We start from the raw sequence: 25,209 nt of genomic DNA, 5'->3' as shown, positions 1-25,209 counted from the left end.
ATGACACGGTCCTCTCCAGGCAAGGGGCCACCGCCCTCTCCGGGAACGCGGCCCTCCTCTCCATTCAGGTCGCCCACTCCGGTAATGATGACGTCCCCGAAACTGTGGCAGAAAGCTTCCATATCCCGGCTTGCGGAGGAGTTTTTCTGGATTGGCGGTAGCATTGTGGCAACGCCAAAATGGAGAATGGGGCAGATTGGTAAGGCACGCTAGTAGAGTAAATTTTGTTCATATAGGCTAGTTGGTCTGAAAATCCTATTAACCCTCTAATTATCGTATTAGACAAGGACATTGTAAAGTCAAAGTGTATTTCCCAGAGACCCTAGCTTGCCACGACGCAGAATTGCCGTTTGATTAATAAAAATACTTGGTGTCAATTTTCTATTCAATAATTCTCACTAACATTGCTTTGGTAAATTTTGCACATTAACTGAAACAGGACAAACACAGCAACAAGGAGGTCATATCAATAAACACCTATTGATGTATCAGTTACAACAAATTCAATTTTTTTTACTCTGCAAAATAATCAAGAAAACATTTCGTCAAAATGGTGCATTTATGAAATCAACAACAATACAGTTAGCATCTCCAACTCTATTTTAAAAGAAATAAAACGTTTTGCTTTTTATTTACTGTATTTTAAGTACAGTTTGTTGGCAAAAATACATATGACTGAAACATGGTTTCAAGAACACACTGAAGCTGTTTTGGCTGTTTTGAAGGTGATCAAGTTGGATGCATGCTTAACCTAAAGTATCACAAAATAATATACACGTTAGGAAACATTCCAGTAAAAATATTCCAGTAAAAATTCCAGTCTCAAAGGCAGCCTACCAAACCCCACAAGGGACTCCTGGCAGATATGTGATGCCTGATTATATTTATATACAACAAACAATATTTGTAAATAATCACATAGTTGAACTTGACCAGGAGACCCTCATAATCAGCATGACCCCCATTTTGAATGTACAAATAATGGGGTTCAACAAGGATGTAACTTATACATGTTTATTTTGAACCCGACATTTCCAAGTAAAAACAGAATTTAAAAATGAAATTACGAGGGATTCCAAAGTCTTGCACATAAATTAGAATTTTTCTAGTTGGACGTACAGCATTATTAAGATTAAAATAAGTATATTTTACAATTAATTCACAGAAATATTTTTAGCTGTTCTTAGTCAACAGTTGGTGGCAGCCATGCCACTCTAGTCAGCCATGCTCTGGCATTAAAGAGCTGAGGCAAAGTGTTGTGAGCTTGGTTCATAACTGGAGGCCTCTCGGGGGAAACATATTGCTTCTGGAAGTTGTGTTAGGGGGCCTGTGGGGGGCACTTTACCATCCAGACCAAGTAAGTCCAATGTCCCAGTTCAGTGATGGTGGAACTGGACTGTAGGATGTGATATTACTTTAAAGTACTTAAAAGGTCACGTAGCACTTTTTAACAGAGTAGGGATGTCAACAGTCCTTACCTCGTCAAACTCCCAAACTTTACAACAGGCCACCAAATAATTGAGGTAGACTGGCTACACATACTCTATCCATCTTCATTTCCCGGTTTATCACTGTACGTGAGAAATAAATGCTCAACTGGCCATACTTGGTCAGTAAATAAGAAATAATAAACAAGAACAAACCCTAAAACATATTTGTCTGTTATCGTTCTGTGTTTTGTGGGATATGACTGTTATCGTAAATCATTGCCAGTTACAGGTTTTTGATAATGTTTTTTACAGGGAGCATGGGAAAAAGATATAGTTTAGTAATGAGGATATTGCCTGCTTTATTAATTTCATCTCATGGTTGTACTGAACACGCTGTCTGAAGTTGAACGTCACACCTTTGACAGTCATCACAGAATAAGTGCAGAATTGGGACTGTTGTAAAATTTAAAGTGGTGCCTATTTTTCTGTAATTTTGATAGATTATTCCATAATAATGACTGAAGTCGTTAGACCAAATAAATGTAATGTATAATGGGTCAGTTGTCACAGGCTAGCTTTTTATGCTGTTTGTTTTTGAAATGTGTTAGTTTAATTTTAGAAATAAGTGAACGCTAAAAAGATTGAACCAATTAATTAGGTTACTGTTCCATGGCTTTTAACAAAGTGGTTGTTTCAAGCAATAAGAGATGAATGGGGAAAATATTACATTGGAAAGGGGCTGTATTATACAGTGACAAAAACTGAGGTTTTTTTTTACCTTGGCATATTATTTGAATATATTTGCCAGGTAGCTCTAACTACATATGCTCTTGGTATGTCCTCTTAGATAATGGATGTGAATTACCATTTTATCCATTAACATGGTCTTTGGGAGTAAGAGTAAGCAGATGCAAGAAGAAGCAGAGAGGAATTTCACTGAAGGTGTCCATTTCTTTTTCAGCACCATGTTCACCTTGTCGCAGATTGATAACACCGCGGTATAGGTCCAGCATTTTGCTGCAGTCTTCTGGGCAGCGTTTAAGTGTGGTAGCACAAATGGTCAATGAAAGGTCCTCAGGATGTTTCTCCAGTGGTCCCTTTTATGTCTGGGTGAAGGATCTTCGAGCACTGCACTCCATTTGACACACAGCATAAGCAAAGAGGCAGTTGGCTAATAAGTATGGCTGGTATCCCTTTGCTTGTTACTTGTGCTCCAAATCTGATGATGCGCTCTCTCTCTCTCTCTGTGTCCCTCCTCATGACAGTGGAGAGATGCGTCAGCTCCATGCAGGCTGGAACTCAGATGACCAAGCTGCGAGGGTCATCCAAGTCTCTAACTCGCTACTACTATCTAGACGAGCACAAGTCCTGTATCCGGTGGCGGCCCTCCAGGAAGAACCAAAAGGCCAAAAGTGGGTTGTGCTTCACGTGTTCCATACTTGCACACTCTAGGAGAAAATGCCTCGTTGCTTCACCCCAACCTGATAGGGACAAAGCTTTTGCTAGACCAAACTTATTGGTTAGATTTGGTCAAGGGAGGATTTATTATATGAGATGCACACATTTATATGGGAAAACTCCACCTAAAATCACAATATGATATTTTATTCCATACTTTCAAAAACCATTGGTGTGCATTATATTATGTCTAGAATTAAACCTGTCCATGGCATGGTCTTAAAGTGTTTGTGTCACTTGGAGGATGATGCTACAAAGCACTTGGTGCACTTCAAAAGGAAGTTTAAAATGTAGGGCTTTTTAAATATTTGACCATAAGATCATTAATTGATTGGCATTGGCATTAAGTGTGTTTTGATGCGGATTTTTATCACGTAGTATTTGTATGCTCAGGTGCTCTCTGCCTGTACTCTTACTTTCAGTTCCCTTAGACTCTATCCGTGAGGTGTGTGAAGGCAAGCAGTCTGAGATGTTCCAGCGCTACACGGGCGGCAACTTCGACCCCAACTGCTGCTTCAGCGTTTACTACGGTGACCACGTGGAATCGCTCGACCTGGTCACCACCACAGGGGAGGAGGCGCGCACCTGGATTACTGGCCTTAAATACCTCATGGCGGGCATTAGTGATGAGGACAGTCTGGCCAAGAGACAGCGCACCCGAGATCAATATCCTTTCAGCTGTTGGGGGAGGTTGGGAATTGTGGAGGCTATAGGAACATTGTGTAGGACAGTGGCTCCCAGTATGTATTGGGGTATGTGGCATTAGTGTGGAGGATTCAGGATAAAAAAATTCTCAGGAAAAAGTCAAAGGCCTAATTTATCACCAGAATGTCCACACTAAGGACCAGAGGCCAATTGTGGCTTCTTGCCAGGTTTAGTCAGGTTTGTGGAAAAAATAAGCAGAAATGAAAGTGATTGTCTGCAATATGTATCACAATGTTACTAACTAAACAGCACTTATCCATGCCATCATTGTAGAGGATGGACTGCATATCTGCTTGAGAGGGTGGTGAGAAAAGGGCCCTTAGTGTAACAATAACTGTCATCATGGGCCTGTTTTTTTCTTGCCTGGCCAAGTGTCAGAAGCCTCAGCATTCATAAACAGGTCCCAAAGATGGCTCCTAAGTGGCTCAGATGGTAAAAGCATCTTCTGAGTCCTATGGTCAGGGTTTGATCCTGTCTGTGTCATGGCAATGACCAGGACCCATAGCAGCAAAACAAACTGGCTACATTCTGCCGTTGATATAGGTGGATATGTTGGCCAGAGGTTTGTCTGTCTCATCGCTTAAGCTACCAGTGACTCCTACTGGTTAATTGGATGCTGACAGTCTGACACAGTGCAGGAGACTGCAGTGTGAATGTAAGTGGCAGGCAATATCATTATTATTACAATTATTGATATACAATATCAATATCATTAATATCATCATAGCAGTGTTTCAGAGGAGTGCAGTGTTTGTGCTCTTCCAAATTGTTATTGGGGATTGTGGGGAAGAATGCATACAATTGAGCATTCCAAATTGGGAGAAAAAGGGTAAATATCACTGGCCATTCCAAATAAAAAAAGCACAGGTCCCAGGTAGATTTACACCAAATTTACAGTGCTGCTGCTTTGCATCGTCCCTATCCTTCACTTCATCCATCATCGTCACTGCCCTGTTGAGGGAAATTTACCCTGAAGTAGGCTAAATTATCATAGCTACAGGTGATCATCATTACACAATTAAACTGAAGTAAGGCGAAGTGTAAGCAATTATTTTAATTGTCAATTGTACATGTTTGATGTATATGTATTACACTGTATTTGGTATTGTAACATTATTCCTGTAAACTCCTTTGCAGTTGTAACACATAGCTTAATTCTTTGCAGGGGGCAAGCGACCATGTAACTGGCAATCTACAATCATGATAAAATTGGGAGAAATCATATTTGAAAATAAATATATACACTCAGTGACCAATTTATTAGGTACACCTGTACACCTGCTCGTTGATGCAAATATCTAATCAGCCAATCATCTGGCAGCAACTTGAGGACATAGACATAGTGAAGAGGTTCAGTTGCTGTTAGACCAAACATCAGAATGAGTAGGAAATCTGATTTAAGTGACTTTGACCATGGGGTGATTGTTGGTACCAGACAGGGTGGTTTGAGTATCTCAGAAACTCCTGATCTCCTGGTATTTTCATGTACAACAATCTCTAGATTATATGGAGAGTGGTGTGAAAAACAAAAAACATCCAGTGAGCGGCAGTTCTCTGGGCAAAAACGCCTTGTTAATGACAGAGGTCAGAAGAGAATGGCCAGACTGGTCCAAGCTGACAGGAAAGCGACAGTAACCCAAATAACCACACGTTACAACAGTGCTATGCAGAAAAGCATTTCTGAACATGCAACACGTCGAACATTGAGGTGGATGGGCTACAGCAGCAGAAGACCCCTCCGGGTACCACTCCTGTCAGCTAAGAACAGCAAACTGAGGCTACAGTGGGAACAGGCTCACCAAAACTGGATGGCAGACAATTGGAAAAACATTGCCTGGTCTGACAAATCTTGATTTCTGCTGCGACATGCAGATGGTGGGGTTAGAATTTCGCGTAAACAACATGCCTTGTGTCAATGGTTCAGGCTGGAGGTGGTGGTGTAATGGTGTGGGGAACATTTTCTTGGCACACATTACGCACCTTAATACCAATAGAGCATCGTTTAAATGCCACAGCCTACCTGAGTATTGATGCTGACCATGTGCGACCAGGGTCTACCCATCTTCTAATGGCTACTTCCAGCAGGATGCCAATGCCAAAAAGCACACATCATCTCAAACTGGTTCCAGGAACATGACAATGAGTTCAGTGTACTCCAATGGCCTCCACAGTCACCAGATCTCAATCCAATAGAGCACCTTTGGGATGTGGTGGAACGGGACATTCGCAGCATGAATGTGCAGCTGACAAATCTGCAGCAACTGTGTGATGCTATCATGTCAGCATGGAGCAGAATCTCTAAGGAATGTTTCCAGCACCTTGTTGAATCCATGCCATGAAGAATTTAGTCTGTTCTGGGGGCAAAGGGGGGGTCCTGCCCAGCATTAGAGAGGTGTACCTAATAAAGTGGCCACTGAGTGTATTATGTTCATTGGCCCAGCAGTAAGCTACAGGGCTTGTAAACCAAAGGTTGCCATTTTGATCACCAGTTTTACCCAAAATATATATGTCAGTACTCCGGCCCCCTATCTGTAGTGTTTTGTTTTCCCCGGTCCATGTGCTTTTGTTTTTCCTTGTGTTCTAGCTCTGCCCTGCTCTCCGCCCTGTCCCCGCCCCCCTGATTGCCCGATCACCTCCAATTACCTGCCTCCCCACCTGCATACCATCTCCTCTTCACCCCAGCCCTATATCTTCCCTGTGTGTCTCTGTCCTGTTGCTAGTTTGTCACACTGTGCAGCACCTGTTACTTCCCCGCCGTTGTTTCTGTCTGCGTGTTTTTTCCCCGTTCTTGACCCTGCCCGCATCCAGACCTCGTTCTTGCCAGCTGCCTTGCCCTGATTGCCTGATCGCCTGCCTTCCCATTTTCTGACCCTGCCTGTTCCTGTTCCTGGCATGGTTTTGCCCACGGACTGCTCTACCGGTTTCGACCCTGCCTATTTTGACTCGCTATTCTGCATGACGATTTCAATAAAGACGCTTGGAACCCGAAGCTCCCGTGGTCCGCGCCTGAGTCCTTGCCTGAGCCCTGACAGCATCACTATAACCCAGCTGTAAAAATGGATGACATCAGAGCTATGCAAGTCACTCTGGATAATGGTGTCTGCTAAGCAAAATAATGTAACTTCACATGTGAGTTCTGATTTAGTGAGAAATGTTTACCCACTGCTGTAACTCTGCATGCTTTCTCGCTGCTGCTGCTCCTTAACTCTCACGCCACGTGGTTGAAGCAGACGTTCGAGGAGGCGGACAAAAACGGCGATGGCTGCCTGAGCATCGGGGAGGTCCTGCAGCTTCTCCACAAGCTGAACGTAAACCTGCCCAGACAGCAGGTCAAGCAGATGTTCAAGGTATACTCACCTGGATTTTCTACAAAAGATATTCCAGTGATGTGGCATTTGCCTTCTTAAAACTGTACTGTCAGTGTAAACTATTCCAGTTAGCTAAAAAGGGATAGGGAGCTTTACCGGTGCACAGGGGTGGACCACCCCCACCATCGTATATGGTCTCTCTCATAGTTGTTTCTGGTTGTTTCTTCTGTCACAGAAGGGCACTTCAGTTTTTTAGTCTTAGCACAGTCTTAGTATTGGCAATTCTACATGTTTGGACCCTGTGTTTAATTGAATTTGGTCACATTTGACATGACACATTTAACACTTAACACCTGATAAGGCTTAAAGTAACTTGGTGCCAGATGGTGTTTTTTTATATGAGGGACATGAATTTTGACTAATCTGCATTATTGACTGGAACTGGTCACACTGGAAAGGGCATTGATGTCCAAGGTTTAGGTTCCCAGGAGGTGATTTAGTCTGTGGCTACGGCCGATATGATTGGTTCAGCTGATAATGGTATTATTTTTATTATGATAGGAATCAGATTGGAGCTGAGAGCCATGCTTTACTCCATTGTAGTATATAAGATGGTAGCAGAGTCTCTGCCTATGTATCTCTGCCCCACCATAGCGCTACTAATTTAAAAGCTTAACTGATGGAGGGAAATTGTGCTGTATTTTATCAGGTAATAATTGAGTGGTTAAATGTGCGGAAGCTTGCCATCTTATGTCAGAAAGGTGTAAAGCCAAAGCTTTTATTCATGTATTGCCCAATCATTTCATATTCTGGACAGATGTGCATCATTTCTGTTTATACTCATGTCACGTAATGCATTTCAATGCAATTTCAAACTATGCCACCTAATTACATTAATGCTGATGCATTTTTTTTCTTACTACGTGCTTGAGTTGTGTATTGTCTTTTTTGTCATTTATTGTGTAGAGATGTTATTGTGAAATAATTGCTACAAATTGAAAAGTGACATGTTTATAAACGTTTGCTTATTTACTTATTTACAATGTTGAGAGCAAGGAGGTGCTGAGAATGTTGAGCGCGGTGAGCCGTGATACTATCCAGTACAAAACAGATGATAGCGTGTATCAAGATCGTGCGGGTGATGGCGTGGGGCCCCAGAGCAGCTGCACACGAGATGAGAAACGAGGTCTGCACAAGGTGATTCGTGTAAACTTACCAGGTGCAACCAAATGCCTTCATTAAGTTAATATGATCAGCCAGGGAACTCTCTGACTGTTTTTGTCTGCCTCTGAGTTGTCCCCTGGCTGTCAGCCATTTTTGTGAGCATGGCAGGCCACGCAGGGGATTAGTTAATTGGGCCAAGTCAAGGCCAACTGAGTTTTGCCAAGTCAAGCAACGCAGTCAAGGGCACTTGAAAAATGAGGCCTCCTTAAAAAGCAAAGCCGCCTTTTCTCTTTGCCATCCTCATCTGCCCTCTCCCAGGAAGCAGACACAGATGAGAACCAGGGCACCCTGGGGTTCGAGGAGTTCTGCACCTTCTACAAGACGATGTCCACGCGCCGCGACCTCTACCTGCTCATGCTCACCTACAGCAACCATAAGGACCACCTGGACTTGGACGACCTGGTCCGCTTCCTGGAGATCGAGCAGAAGGTAAGATGACCAGGCTAGCGGATGTGTCCAGGTGTGCTTCTCCAGTCGTTCCACATTGATGCAGCACTGCCGTCGTCCAGTTTGTGTTAATAATTTTGTGAAATATGTTTTTTTTTATATTAAATAATTGATACTTTGATATCAGAGGAATCTAGTAAGTATTTTTCCTGTTGACTAAAACTAAAAGAACAAAAAAGTTTTTTTATGATTTTGCATCCATTACGTTACATTACATGCATGTTTTGAGTGACAATACCAGTTTTGAACCTTTAATTAAATATGTCACAATTTAATTGTTTATTTCATCCCTTTTACTTTAGAGGAAACAAAAATTAAAACTAACTTTTTTAAAATTATTTTTTAATAACCTTTATATTTATTTTATATTAATATTTTATTAATATTTTATCAAATTAACTAAGTTGTAACTAACTAATGATGATGACTAATGAACTGATGGATATTCCCATCCTGAGTGCAAAAACCAAGGGATTTTGGGTTTGAGTTTGGTTCATCTAAAGAGAATTAAATTGATCTTGTATGTATGTGTGTTTTTATAGATGAGCAATGTGACGAAAGATCATTGCTTGGAGATTGTGAACAAGTTTGAGCCATGTCCAGAAAACCAGTTGCTGCTGGTTCTTGGCATTGATGGTAAGAAGCAGCCCCACAAAATTCCACCACTGAAACTAAATGGATTCAAATGACATTTGTGCTTATTTCAAAATGACAAATAAAGGCCAGTGTTACTTTCTGCAGTACAAATGTTATTTTTTTCATTAACATTGGTGACTGCTTGAGCTCACCGAATTGTATTTATGAAGAATAAAAGTAAAATTTAACTGTGAGCCAAAACTATGGCCATTGTGTCAAAGGCCAAATTCCAGCCAAATTTTAGGGAGTGTCTAAACTTCCATGGTTTGGCTCGCTAAGGACCTCACGTCATTTACACAGAAGTGTTATCATTCTCAGGCTTTACCAACTACATGCGAAGCCCTGCAGGTGACATCTTCAACCCAGAGCACTACGAGGTGCACCAGGACATGACCCAGCCCCTCTGTAACTACTTCATCAACTCCTCCCACAACACGTACCTGGTGGGGGACCAGCTGCTGTCCCAGTCCAGGGTGGACATGTACGGCTACGTGCTGCAGGCAGGATGTCGCTGCGTGGAAGGTCAGGTCATCCTTCAGGACACACCCACCCTCGGTTCTGACCAATGAGCTCCCCCTGCTCATAGATCCACAGACTCAGCTCTCATTCATTTGTAATATATTTGTGGTTTGCATTAACACATTTTAATTGTATTTGCAATATATTCTTGGGCTTTCAAAATAGAGTCAAATTAAATAAATGTCACTCTACTGCAATATATTTCATTCTCATATGGGTTTATATGTTGAGGAATTAACTTGTTTGGGGATGGGTAATGTTTAGGGAAAATGTCCCTTGACTGTAAATGAACTGTTAAACTATACCTACTGTATACTGGATATTGAACTAGAACCGTTGACTTGAATGACTGCATCTTTGTGTTCAGTGGACTGCTGGGATGGTCCGGATGGGGAGCCTATTGTGCACCATGGGTACACCCTGACTTCAAAAATCCTCTTCAAAGATGTCGTTGAAACCATCAACAAATATGCCTTCGCCAAAAACCAGTAAGTGTGCTCCCAGCTGTAGCTCTGCTCTGCTGTTTGACGTACATAAGCAATATATACATTTTGTGGCACTGTTGCTACTTTGACTTAATGAATACAGAGAGTGGAAGTTATCTCTCAGAGATAACTTTGAGAAAAGAATTTATGCAGCAGTGGTGCCCTACCAATGCATACAGTTGCATATGACAACAAAGCATGCATTAAGCAATTAAATTTTGCTATAAAATGTGAGACTTGCTTTTAAAATCATGGGAATTGTGGGCCAGAAATGGTACATAATTTCATATAACAGCAAAGCATGCAGTAAGCAACATGTTTATGCTTTTAACATTGTGGGATTTTGTGAAGATGCTGCATCCCTTTTTTTCCCCAGGTACCCGGTGATTCTGTCTATTGAGAACCACTGCACCGTGCCCCAGCAGAAGAAGATGGCCCAGTACCTGGTGGAAGTGCTGCAGGACAAGGTGGACCTGTCCGATGTTGACATGCACGAGTGCACACGGCTGCCCTCTCCTGAGATGCTGAAAGGGAAAGTTTTAGTCAAGGTAAAACCGTGCCTCCATAAAATGGAGTGCCAAAAGGTTAGGCTCTTAGGCTTAGGCTAGTGCTTAAGGTAGATCATGTCATTTTCAGCATCTGTGCTACAACTAGCCTAACTGCTGGCTTGACCAAGCCATGTTTGTGAAGTATTACTTTTACAGCATCAAGCAAATAAATGAAGAACAGCAGAATATTCTGTATTTCAAAACACTATTAAGGGGTCTGTGAACTCATACACTTAGGGAACCAGCACCCTAGTCATATTTAAGGCCTTGGTGATTGCCAACAGGAAGAATTAATATCCACACCAGTGCAATTCTGTTCTACAATTCATTGATGGAAATGTTTGATGCATGTTGTTTATTTGTTTACTTTTAAAATGTACACTATAATTATTTTTAATTTTACACCATCTATATGAAATTGTTCATTGTTACACTATAGCAAACAACAGATTCTTGATTAGTCATTTTCTTCCTGCCACAGGAATTAGTTTGTGTACTATTCATCCGTCCCACATTCTACTTGGCTGGTCTAAGGATTGTTTCCCTTTAAAAATTATCAATGGAAATTCAAAACAATACATATAATTGAATAGAATAATAGAAGTTCTGGGGTAGTAATTTTCATGTGTTTTCCTCAGGGCAAGAAGCTGGGTGCAAACATTGATGAGAATGCAGATGAAGGGGATGTGTCAGATGAGGACAGCGGTGATGAGATAGAGGACGACTGTAGGATGAGTGCAGATGTGAGTGTGTGAAACCTTTCTGCTTTATCTGCGAGATCACGTGAAGTGGCTGTGTGGAACCTCTTATATCTATGCGTTTTATAAATCCAAACTGAAATTAAGTTCATAGAACATCCCATATGAAGTTTGTCGGAACTGATATGGGTGATCTCCTTTCAAGTACAGCGCTTAGTATATCACTGTGCATTTTTGCATTTTTCTCTCTGCTAATGTCTGCATAGTGTTCTTCCCCTGCAACAAGAGAGCAATTTTGTGAAATCCATTGTGTGCCGAATGGTCAGCCATCGTGAGCCAAATTAAGCTCAAAGTTCATATAAAGTTAAAGTGATACTCTACTTAAAAGTTCAACAGTCATGAAACATTAAATGTTACTACAGCTGAATCTTGACAGCTGAGAGTCAGTGATAAGGCTGGTGAATTTGGTCCCATTGACAAATTTCTGGAAAATCATTAAAAGTCCAGTTTACTGGTTTGTAGTAAACTCTGATTGCTTCATACTTGATAATAGTGACACAGAAATATAAGTCCCTTTGCTGTGTTGAAGGGAGCTTTACATGTGAGAATGGCCTCAGAACCTTTCACTGTAGTGTTCGTGTGACAGTCTTTGTTAGCCTGGGAGCCCTCGCTACCTCCACAGTAATGGTGGTGAGGTGAGGAGATTTGGGAAAACATACCAGCTTGTAGTGGGCATTAAGACAATAAAGAAATGATGATGCCTCCATGGAGTGGGGGTGCACCTTAGTGTTTAATAAAGAAATTGGTGGAATTACAAATAACGGCCCACTTTGTGGTCCTGCCATGGTTTTGTACATGCAGGGATAAAACATTAAGCAACAACCCAAAGTGAAAGAAGTACAATTTCCCAACATTCCATAGTTTTGTGTCACTCTTAACAAATGTACAGCATCATTTATAAGATCTCTTAAAGACGCAGGGCAAAATAAAAGACAGACCCTTACAATGCTCTTACCTCCCCGTTTGCCCCACTCTTTAGAAACCACCAAATCTCAGCGGGTGTTTGTCCTCTGCCTTGAGTGGGCTAGATGGCTTTGGAAACCATTCTTTGTTTTTCAGGGCAAAGGTGAGGATGGCACGGACACCGGGGAGGAAGCAAACTCCAGCACCAACAAGCGCCTGGGCAGGTCCCTCATGGGCAGCTTCAAACGCAAGGTCACTCCATCTGCATGGCCCCCATCCCACCTCCTCTCCCTGTACCCCTCTGCTTCTATTCTTGCAGTCCAAACACTGCGGCCACAGTGTACAACCCCATCCACTGTGTACAGTGCCATTTACTTCATTTATGCTGCAGGGTGTGATGGTGACTGTGTCACTGACTGTCTGAATTGCAGCACGAAGAAGTTTTATACCAGATGTTATTGCATGTCCTAATGCCATGTTTATTAATATTGTTGTCCGCTTTAATGTTTTGTGATCTTTGCTCATCTGTTATCACTATTGTTTAAGACCATGCTGCTTAACAGGTTTTCTCCTGTGGACCTATCAGGACTATCATACCTGTCTGTTCATGTGACCATCGAGCTGTCTGTCTCTCTGTCACTGTCAGCTGTAGTTCCACAGCTTGAAGCAGCACAGTCCATGCATTACCCAGTGTTAGAAGTGCCCTTATCACATAAAGCTGTGGTTTAGAGAGAGAGAACCTCACAGTGAAGGACTGTTGTTCCTTCCTCTCCCATACAGAGGAGGCGGGTCAGAGTGAAGAAGAGGTCCAGCCTTGAGGACACGGATACGGATCAGGAGAGCCCGTCCAGTGCCACCCGCACAGCTGTGGTGTACTACAGCAGGTGCTGACCAGCCTCCAACAATATGAAATTAGTCCCCACAGAAATGTGCAACCTGCAGCTAGGCTCAATGTTGCATGTGTATAACAGTTTATCTTGTTGGTAAAACTGACAAGAACAAAAATAGTGTCTCTAGAACAAAATGGTCATTTTTCGTATTTGTTTATCATTAAAGAAATAAATATTGCCCAGATTTTACCGTTATAATCCAGTGCCTGTCCATGTCTGGTGGACATTGGAGAACAATTGATAATATTGTGCTAATACTGTGTGTGATTTGCATCGAAATCATTGTAGATTTTCAAAATAATTGATTAAATGAAGTGGTAATAAGGTACAAAAAGATTGTTTTGCTGTGTGCTCTCAAAATAATGAGTAGCTTCAAATTGCTTGCATAAATGTTTTCAAATGGGATGGACAAGTGGCTTCAAATATTACACCATGTCTGGGAGAACAAAGGTACATACCAAGCAAGCTTGTACTATTACTTACTTAGCAGCTTACTGTGCATGGCTTTCATAACATCCTTTTATACAGACAGGTATTTACTGAACCAACCTGGGCTTGAGTATGTAGCTCAAGAGTACAGCACACTGCCCACACTGGAATCAAATTGGCAACCTCTTGGCTACAAAATCCTCTGCTTCTTGCTACACCAGGCTACTGCCAATGTGTGTAACTGTTACACCAAATAATCCCTACATGACTGGCTTCTGCTTCATGCTGTCAGCAGGAGGAGGAAGACCATGAGACTCGCTCGAGCCCTTTCAGACCTTGTGAAGTACACCAAATCCGTGCATGTCCATGACATCGAGACACAAGGTGAGGGGGAATATCACCAGCGCAGGAGCCAGGAGGATCAACTCATTGGCTGCGGATACTGTCCTCATTTGTTCTGTACAACCTTGCTTAATGCCATGATTACTGAGCACATGTGGCTCATCCTCAGAACAATGTACGATATTCTTAGACTGAGAGAGGATGTACTTCAGCACTGAGAGAACCTCCCCACAACCATGTGTGTGGTTGTGTGTGCGCGTGTTCCCTCACAGCGATTACTTGCAGCTGGCAGGTGTCATCCCTCAGCGAGACCAAGGCCAATCAGATCATGCAGCTGAAGCCCACCCAGTTCATTCGCTTCAACCAGAGGCAGCTCGTCCGCATCTACCCCTCCTCTTACCGTGTGGACTCAAGCAACTACAACCCCCAGCCTTTTTGGAACTGCGGCTGCCACCTGGGTGTGTAACGGAACTCCCCTCTCATATTCTTCAGCCTTGGGCAACTAGTGAATGGAATTACAGTCCCACAGGTGATGTTCCGCTATGTCTTTGATATGTTGTGCTTTTGAATCTGTTTGGTATGTATGTGCAGTTGCCTTAAACTACCAGTCTGAAGGTCGCATGCTGCAGCTCAACCGCGCCAAATTCTCCAGCAACGGGAACTGTGGGTACATTCTGAAGCCAAAGTGCATGTGTAAAGGTGAGAGCCTGACAATCCCAGAGCTGGTGTGGACTGCACTGTGAATGGTGAGCGGCCAGAATTACTCCGTGGCGTTTCTCTTCTCCTCTCCGAGGTGCCTTTAACCCCATGTTGCAGGAACCGTTGCCAGACCAAGCCAAGACACAGCTGGTGCTGAAGATAATCAGCGGTCAGCAGCTCCCCAAGCCAAAGGACTCCATGTTCGGTGACAGAGGAGAGGTGAGAACAGTTCCAAAAGGACCTACTCCTTTAGGGTGGCGTGTTTGTTATGCTGTCTTGTTCCATGTCTGGTGTGTATTTTGTTGTCATTGTTTGTTGGACTGTATGAAATCGCGAATGTGTATTTGGTGAACCTGTTGCTGTAACAACTTCTGTTCAGAACTGTAGATATGCCCACATCATTTAGGAACATAGGGGCATGCTCCATTAAAGGGAGAATAGGGCAGCTATCATGCCTGTCAGACCCTGTGATGTCACCTGTGAGTGCTGGTAGCAGGACATTTCTATTTTGATGTGAGGTGCAGCCATTTTGTAATGTGGTAGAAATATAGTAATGTCACTGAGTTTTGGAGCGGAAGACCAGGGTGCTGATCCCAGCTCGAGTTTTAACTTGAGGATAAACTCGTCATAGTGGCCCATTGTGAGAGGGTGAATCTACATTGTGTTGCCTTGAAATATTTCCCTGAATCACGCAGATCTGTCATGAGTCAAGTGCAGAAAGATGAGTGTGCAGCCTTCAATGGTCAGTAGTTCTTAGCTATATCCTAACATGCATTCTGATATACTGTAGACTGTGTCATTAAATTAATGTTTTCAGTTTAGCCTTAGGCTGTTATAATATGACCTTTCTGAGCCATAGTCCAGTAGCGATGGCTAGGTTTTCTGCCTTGCCCCATGCTTTTCCTAAGGCACGTGTGACTGGTAACCAATTAGACACCTCCTGTGATGGTAGGTGGGGTGTGACTTGGGGTGTGTTGTAGCCACAAGGTGATGTCTTTGCTGCAGATTATTGACCCATTCGTGGAGGTGGAGATCATTGGCCTGCCGGTGGACTGTTGCAAGAATCAGACCAGAGTTGTGGATGACAATGGTGAGCAGGCCCTCACCCACAACTAGAGTAGCCCTGATCTAGCAATATGATGAGGGGGGAAACACTTCTTTTGAACAGAGAACAAATTATTTTCTTGATTAAATTTACAACTTTCCAGTGCATAAATTCACACATTATTTGACTGAATTCTAGAATTTAAATGAAAAATGTGCCCTAAGAAACACTTAAACCTTTTCTGTTTACGGTCTACAGGGTACCAATCATGCGTCTTTGACCGCAACACCAAAGAGCCTAGCTCGTTGGTATGGCAGTCAGAGCACATACTCAACCATAGTGACAGCACTCTGTCACACTGCCATCCCCTTCGAGAAGCACACCCATGCGCTTCAAGGCATCCCTCATGCATTCCCCTGCCGTACTTCTCCCATCCCAGGGTGCCTCACTCACTAGTGCTTCATCCATCTCTGGGGTCCCTTACACCATGTTTCACCCATCTCTGGGGTTCCTCACATCGGGGTCAACTGAACCTGGGGGTCCCTCATACGGCTCACACACCAGGCACGCCTCCGATGGCCTCGCAGCCAGCCATCCCACTCTAACACCGTTTGTAGCGAAGGGTGAGAGCAGTCACCCCACCCAGCCTCAAACCTGGGTCTACAAGGTACCAACCATGCGTCTTTGACCGCAATGCCAAAGAGCCTGGCTCGTTGGTATGGCAGTCAGAGCACATACTCAACCGTAGTGACAGCACTGTCACACTGCCCTCCCCTTCGGGAAGCGCATATTCAACTGTAGTGACAGCACTCTGTCACACTGCCCTCCCCTTCAGGAAGCGCGCCCATGCGCTTCATGCAACGAGGCGTCCCTCACACATCCCCCACCATACTTCTCCCATCCCAGGGTGCCCCACTCACCAGTGCTTCACCCATCTCTGGGGTCCCTCACACCGTGCTTCACCCATCTCTGGGGTCCCTCACACCGGGGTCAACCTAACCTGCTGTACTTCTCCCACCCCAGGGTGCTCCACTCACTGCTCTCGCCCTTCGCTGATAATATTTACTGTGTGTGTTTTTTAGAATAGAATAGAATAGAAACTTTATTTGTCCCCGTGGGGAAATTGGTTTGCAGCACAATCACAAGGCATTTCACCACAATATCACAGAGTTACCAGTAAACCAAGAGACATACTCATACACATACCCATACAACATCACAAACATACAGAGTCACCAGCAGACGTACTCATATATGTGCTTCGCACCTTGCAACAGATTAGGATGGGCAGACCAGCTGGACATCCTGCTTATTTACCCATTTAAAAACTTAATGGCTTGTAGAACAAATGAAAATTTAGATCTATTTTTTGTGAATAGTGGGAGGCAGTATCATTACCTAGATGGCAACAATTCAAATGAGGAGGCAAGGGGATGCCTCTTGTCACTCACAGTGCTGTTTTCCAATGCTGTTTTCCATACTTGGTAATGTAATCTCTAGCAGTTTACTGGCCATTGTTACCATTTTTCTTTTGTTTACCAGACTTTTTCTGTGCCTCAGTAGCATTGCCAAACCAACAGATGATGCAGAAGGCTGTCACTTTCAATAAAAGCACAGTAAAACATTCTGAGAATTTTCTTGTGGACATTAAAAGATAACAATTTCTTTAAAAAGTACATTCTTTGTTGTGTCTTAGTGCTTATGAGATCAGTCCACAGGTCCCATTTAAGTTTATGGTCGAGCACAATGCCAAGGTACTAGAAATTTGTGACAGGTTGTATTGGCTCCTCATTGATAAAGGTGAGGTTTGAGGATTGAATCTTCCTAAAATCAATGGACATTTCTTTAGTTTTAGTGGTGTTTAGGGGAAGGTTTGACCTCTCACACCAGTTTAGGAAGTAGTCAAGAACTGGTGTTTGGCTCCGTAGCTCCCCTGAGAGAGCTGCACTCTTTCTCCTCTCTCTCTCTCAGGGTTTAATCCCATGTGGGAAGAGACCCTGGTCTTCACCCTCCACATGCCCCAGATTGCGCTGGTACGCTTCCTGGTGTGGGACCACGACCCCATTGGCCGAGACTTCATCGGACAAAGGACTATTGCCTTCACCAGCATGATGCCAGGTACGTGCAGTCACACCTGGTCTCATTGATATAGGTCATAGTGATATATAGGAATATAACAATACTAAGTGAATTTGCCATAACATTAGTTCACCACTGTGCCTGTTTCCACTAATGCATACAGTACCTTACAGCTGTCTAACAGATGCTCTTAGAATATTTACATTATCCATTTATATTTATATTAGATATTTACTGAAACAATCCAGTTTAAGTACCTTGGCAACAGTGCCATACCTGAGAAATGACCCAGCAATGTTTTAGAGACACCCTACTGCTGAGAAAACCATAGAGTACCCTGTAAGGTATGCTCTTATGGACTGTGAAGATGACATTTTGTGTCCTGCTCTGAAGTGTTTGCCCTGTATTTTCTTTTACAGGTTATAGGCATGTGTATTTGGAAGGTATGGAAGAGGCCTCCATTTTTGTTCACATAGCTGTGAATGACATCACTGGTAAGGTAGGTAATTAATGAAGTCTATGATCTGGATATAAAGAACAGAAACCAGACTCACAAAACTATTCTAGAAGTCCTTAAGTGGATTAGCATTTTGATCAATAGAATGTAATAACCAGTTGTATATGTATTGTTGTGGGTAAGATTAGATTTTAAGATTAGATTAGATTTTATTTCCAGGGTGTTGAAATTGATGCCTGCCACTCTTTGATTTCAGGTCAAGCCAACCAGTGGCATAAAAGGGTTATTCCACCGAAATCAAAAGCAGGGCTCCCTGGACACCAGCACTGCTGACTGTAAGCTGAAACGGAGACCCACTTTCAGTAAAAGCTTCCTCCGCAGGACAGCCAGCGTTCCCACCAAAAACCAGCCCAAAATCAAGAAGGACCGGCGCCCGTCCTCCCACGCTTCCGAGAACGGGTCTGATGGAGAACCAGATGGTACCTCCCAGGCTGTGTCGAACCATGCAGGAAACCCGACCGTGGATCCCAACAAGATGAGGCGATCCTCACAGGAAGCTGGCAGCACATTCCAGTCTCAGCACAGAGGCGCACAAAGTGAGCCACTGAAACGGGCCAACAGGGTGCAGATCCGGGATCCGCCGGAGAGGAAGCAGGGGATCTTCGACCGCCTGTCCAACGACAGCCCTGGCAGGGCGAGGGTGGCCTCCAGCTGTATTAAGTGGGTGATCAGGTCCAAGGAGGGCTCCAGTCGAGAGTTCCGGTCTCCTTCGCTCCGGCACGGGGGGTCAACCGGCCCCCGGCGGGAGAGAGCTGCTTCGGAGCCCAGACGGAGCCCAGAATTCTGGCCCAAAGACTGGCCCCTGCCCAAAATGTCACCCTCCCCTCAGACCAGAAGGAGTCTGGATGCCCAATGTGGCAACCGTGCCACTGATCCCTCAGCACGGAAAGCTCACTCATGGAGCATTCCTCGGCGACTGTTCAACTCCCCCGCGACCCCTGACCCAGAGATCAGACCCAATTTGAACCAGCAGAGAGTGCCACACTCTGAACATTGCAAAAATGGTGAAAGACTGGAGAGACCTGGACGCAGTCTTGATGCCCAACACGGCAACCGCTCCAATGATCCCGCGGCTCAGAACGCACGCTCGTGGAACGTTCCCCGGCGACGGTTTCCTTCCCCTGTGACCTTCAGCCCAGACAGCAAGTCCAGTTTGGACCAGCAGAGAGCACCACACTCTGAACATGGCAACAGTGGTAAAAGACTGGGGAGGACCAGACAGAGTCTGGACGCCAGACGCAGCAACCACACTGCTGATCCCTCAGCTCGGAATGCACGCTCCTGGAGTGTTCCTCGTCGGCGAGTCCCCTCCCCCGTGACCCCTGACCCGGGAAGCAGCTCCAGTTTGAGCTGGCAGAGCTCCCCATACTCCGAACGTAGCGTTAGACCTGGACTGACCACGTCCAGCTGCCACACCCTCTCTGACAGCGACTCCAGCCTGGATAGCCTGGAGGGCATCGAGTTTCTCCCGTCACGCTGGCCGAACTACAAGCGCGGGGAGGTGGGCACGCTGCAGCGTGAGATGAGCGCGCTCTTCGATAAGAAAATGGAGGAGATCCGCAATAAATCCCCAATATTTTTCACAGGTAAGATCTGACGGGGGCCTGATCTCAGGACCCATCCATGCGGAGTACTCTGTGATGACCTAGCTTCCCCTATATTCTCTCTAGACCTGCATGCATCGTGATTGTGGACTGTTCTTTCTGAACTAAGATGTTCCTCACCATGAACTTGTGGTCTCAAAACTTAAAACGTATATCAGAGATACATCAGCCCACTCGTTACTGTTGTGGGCTTTTATTATTGTTATTATATATTATTATATAATACTTGTTAAATTTGTCTTGTTATAGAATCTGACAAGGCAGAGGGGGCTGAATCTGGTTCTGATGAAGATCCTAATGGAGCAGCTCAAGATTAACAGCAGAAAGATCTGGAGCCTCCCACTAAATAATTTCAAAGGTGTGTGTCTGTGTGTGTTCTTATGCAAGTGTGTCTGTGTGCATGCTTGCATGTGTCCATGTGTATGTGTGTCTGGATCAGTCCCAAGAAACTGTCTGGACAGGACATGAATAAAATGATCAATATCAATCAAGGCAGAAGGCATTCTTAAGCATAGCCCACTCACTGATGTTCAGCATTTACAAACCTATACATTTTTACTGTTTTATACAACAAAGAAGCTGAACTACTGCAGATCAAGAACAAAATGTCTTATATAAGTAATCCAATTAATCTTGCTGACCTGTGTTGCTAATTTATCACTAACATTATTTACTAGCTAACTGATGGTGACAAAATACTGTTTTACTGGAAACTATATAGCCAGCCCAACTTTTGTTACATTTTTCATGAAAAATAGGGATGGCAAAAAGTATGAAAAAATACTAGAAATAGGTAACTAGCTAGCGATACCAAACTGAGAACACTTTTGGAAGAAGTTGTTTAAATTATTTTAATTCATTTCCAAGGCTCAAATGATTGGCATTGAGTTTATACATTACTTTTTTCATCTTAGGGTAGTAGCTAAATCAAATTTACTAATATATAAATATATCATTATATGTGTGTAGGCATATATAGATAGACAAAAAATGTGGACTTTCAGTGCTGAAATCTGACGGTCACATTTATAATATGAGGCATCAGACTGTTTTAGTAAAACTCATTTATTTTCATTTTAATATAATAATGTTTCAGTGTTATCATATTTAACATTTGGTACTCTGGAATCAAGAGTGGTATGCAGTTTCAAGGCAGCTCAAAGGATGGGTATAATTATGAGGAGATGAGGCTGCCAACTCATTGATTGTTTTGAAATTTTGTTGGCCTCATTAATGAGCAAGACATAATGAACAAAATGCTGTTTGTTTCTTTTTTTACTTTTGTTATGTATAAAATCCTCTTCCGGGTCAAAGATAGACAACCACTGTTTGCTTTTAAAAGTAGTATTTACATTTAAACTGTTACTGTGATGTGATTTTTTCCCCTACATTGCCCTCTGGTGGCCTTTCTGGGAAATGCTTTATTTATTCATACAAGAGGTGAAACCTGTTTCTGATCTGATCATATTGTCTGCTGCAATTTCTGACTCCCCAGAGGAGCAATGACGCACACAATACTATAGAGTCAGTTTTATGTAATGATCTCCCATCAGCTTTCACCAAGGGCACATAATTTGCCTGTGTTTTGGCTTGTTGTTCGTACCACATAAAAATAAATAATTGCAGGTGCACTTTACAGCTGTAAGCCACTTCCATTAGATATCCCCAGCTCCCAGCCTCCACTGCCACCATTGTAAACTCTTAATGTCACATGTACTCTCTCTCTTTCTCAGTGCTAAAATCTTTCTTTTGTCTTGGTCCCCCCCCCCCCCCCCCTTCATACTGAACTGCAGAGATGACCAAGAGCAAGTTGAAGAGGACTTTCGAATCCCAGCAGCCTCCTTCTTTCCTCCATTACTTATTGTGAGCTGTCTGTCTGGTTGTAACTTCCTCTTTATGGACCCTTCTAAGCCAGGATTGATAGCGGAATGATTGTACTCATTTACATTAATGAGAAGTCATGATTACCTGATTTGCAACGGAGGAGAATAACACTGTCTGCAAACTACCCAATAAGGTTCCTTAAGTTGCACATAACAGCAAGAAATGGCTGCATGCTGCTAAAACTTCATTTTGAACTTTCCATTCAAGGAAGCCATTGTGTTCTTACAAACATCTTGTCTTCAATTCACAAATGAATGACAGTGGAAATTTTCTCATGCAGACCAAAGACTTGTTGCAGGTAGAGTGTCAGAGAGCAGGTGGGGGTTTGTAGTGGAAAGCTGAAAGTGGACAGCATATGAATGCAATGTTGTAAGAAAAAGAAGAAACATCTACAGATAGTGTTACTAAAATGGAGGCTTTTGAAGTGTTGAGAAGAGGTGACAGTGAAAGCCAGGAATTTTTCTTGAAGACTGACATTGCTGACTAGCGAACAAACAGCAAACACCTGTGAAGTGAACAAGTTACCTACGTCTTCCTCATTAAGCGTGAGTATCCTTTAGTTATATAGTGATTTTACATCTATATTTATATAATTAAAATTGTATACATATTTCATAGATATAGTGTTGCTGTCTTCAGCTTGGATCATAGTGTGACTAGTCACATAGCTTGGTGCTGGCAAACAGATTTCCATCCTGTAGCTATAAACAGTACAAAGAACAATTGCTAGGTATTATAACATCTGAGATGTAATATTGACAATCTGAATTGGCCAGAATTTGTCCAGGGAGCTCATGCTTTTATATAGCATGTTAGTTAACGTTGCATGCATGTGATTTTAAGAAAATACCATAGTAAATTAAGTGATCACTGTAGGGGAAGTGAGGGCAGGAGATCAGTCTCTTTTGAGTTGATACTCTAATATCTTACATACCCTATATAATTGTACATTACAAATACTGCTACAAATGGCTTTCTTGAGATTGTACTGAATTCAGGCAGTTGCTAAAGTATTTTCTTAACTTGCATGCCTGATTCCTAACTGCATGCCTATTTCAATGTTTTTACTGTTATCTGCCTGGTGGTCCTCATGATTTTAAAATTCTCAGGACAGCACAGACTGGAATGGTCCCCTGTTTATTTTGTATGAAGAATATCATGACTAAAATTTAGATTTTGTTTTCAGTGTGGAATGAAGAAGACCCTCTGAAATCGATGAAGAGAGCTACTACAGCTAAGAAGAATTCTGTATTCCACAAAAAGGACCAAATTCAATTAAACGACACACAACTAAAAACAACAGTACAAGAACTATTATGCTGCACCACTAAAGGAGTTTGGTGTAGGACAAACTCCTTTTTAACAGTTTGAATTTTTTAACTATCATTGGGAAGAGATGGTTTTCATGCTGCCCTGCAAAGACATCCATACTTATGTCCAAAAGTCTGTAGGTGATTTTGATGAGAGGAGTGGTTATCCATGTTGCTGAATTTATTGGCAATATGAAACCACTCTGAAGCCCTGACTTTATATAACATGCTGATTGACTTTAGGTCATTGTTACATAATGTTTGAATACGTTGAGTATTTGTTAGCTGGTATTCACTCTTAATTATGGTTATTTTGTAAATAAATGTAACCTCCCATTTTAGTTTTGGCTTCTATTTAAAAAGGGGCAAATGCATATTTGCAAATGATGCAATTATTTGGACAGAATATTGGTTAATCCAATTTCCATTGGTTTTACAACACCTGTGTGACACAGTACACTTTTCTGTTGTAATTATTGTCATCCTTATATAATTTTAAACTTGGGGTTGCTGTTACTGTAATTTGAAATCATTCTGTTTTTATTCTTTTTTTTATCAGATCTTTTTTTTTACATTATATATACAGTTGTCCTTCTGCCATGTTGTTCTTCCCTCACATTATCCAATTGAATTTGTTACACTAGTGTCCCATAAAGGATGCAGTTTTGATTAATGGAAGAAATGCAATGAAAGGTAACATTTTTATTTTGGAAGTTTTTTTTTATATGCATGCAGGTATCTGTTTGTATGTTGCTGGGACAGTTCTTCCGATGGCAAGTTCACGGCCATAGCTTGAATAGCCTTCCCCGATGTATCTCACTGAGAGAGATCGTCCCCTTGTTGCTGGGGGTCATAGATTCTCATTTGACGCAGGGAAACGTATCATTTACTGGGTGCCTACATAAGCAATTTCTCTACCTTTTACATCAAGCCCTGAAATTCAAGCATGAACTTCTGTCTTTGTCGAAATTTTTATCAGCCATTTAAGTGTTCATCTATATCTGTCTACAAATTCCAAGCTGCAACACATTTAGCAGTGACTTGTACTTAGCTAAATTAAATGAAACAGCACACAATTACAAACACGTGAAACTGAATGTGAGCTCTTTTCAGCTCGTTTTGCCTCTCCCTCTTGGCCTTGGGCCTATGCAGAAAATATACGTTAATTTCTCTCACCTATATAATGTTTTCTATTGAACACCTTATAACACAACATACCTCCATACCTTCCCCTGCATTTCATTCTGCTGTGCCTTTAGAGACCAAATATAGTATATAAAGTAGCAATGGTAACCACAGTGCTCTTTGCCTACAAGCACATCACTCAACCAACATCACTGTGTCAGTGAGCAGTTAGATTGATCAGTGTGTCAGTTAGATTGACTAAAAAATAAACTGATTGGATTCTTCACAAAAGTGAAATGGCAGACAACAAAATTTCTGTATAAGAATAACATGCTCTAATGTAAACATGAATACAGTTCTAAAATAATATCATTTGTAACACACACAGTCATTTTTTAGTTCTAGATAAATTTTTTTAGTTCTAGATTCATTTTTTGTCCACTTGATGTGACATGAGTAGCAAATGATTTTGTCAACAAAATATCAGCATTAAAATATCCATTTCTCCTTATGTTTCACTGTCATATTCACCACCATAATACCAATACCTGGGGTCAATTTCATATACAAATTCATTAATATATAATTTATTGTATATAATACATTTGAGATACAAATATGTTTTTTGTTTAGGGATATCAGTATCTTTTCTTATATTAGATTACTTTGAAAATAATAATTCAATATATGACTGCATTCTGATTGCCATGTAAATATTTTGATGCTAAATGTATTGTCCTTTTTTAGGGGCGAGGTAGGAGCAGAATTACGATGTAGAATGTTATAAATGAAAATTATTGTATGCTTGTAAATATGTCATATAAATATGTAGTACTGCATATAAATAAGGTCTAAATGTCAAAT

At 42.3% G+C, this 25,209-nt stretch overlaps 1 protein-coding gene across 1 annotated transcript; it reads left to right on the top strand.

Annotated features, from left to right (window-relative positions):
- On the top strand, positions 1–20,019 carry LOC118778914 (1-phosphatidylinositol 4,5-bisphosphate phosphodiesterase eta-2-like). The gene is made up of 20 exons (XM_036530712.1): positions 1–199; positions 2,696–2,842; positions 3,311–3,554; positions 6,811–6,940; positions 8,384–8,554; positions 9,115–9,208; positions 9,527–9,730; positions 10,095–10,215; positions 10,589–10,760; positions 11,399–11,503; positions 12,578–12,673; positions 13,202–13,305; positions 14,036–14,124; positions 14,355–14,540; positions 14,674–14,781; positions 14,876–15,000; positions 15,787–15,871; positions 17,798–17,944; positions 18,325–18,404; positions 18,619–20,019. The coding sequence occupies exons 1-20, from the start codon at positions 1–3 to the stop codon at positions 20,017–20,019; spliced, it is 4,008 nt and encodes a 1,335-aa protein (XP_036386605.1).
- The last annotated feature ends 5,190 nt before the right edge of the window (positions 20,020–25,209 follow it).

Source organism: Megalops cyprinoides, chromosome 6 (assembly GCF_013368585.1).
Source record: "Megalops cyprinoides isolate fMegCyp1 chromosome 6, fMegCyp1.pri, whole genome shotgun sequence".
NCBI classification, from domain to species: Eukaryota; Metazoa; Chordata; class Actinopteri; order Elopiformes; family Megalopidae; genus Megalops; species Megalops cyprinoides.
This window is presented reverse-complemented; position numbering and strand designations above follow the sequence as displayed.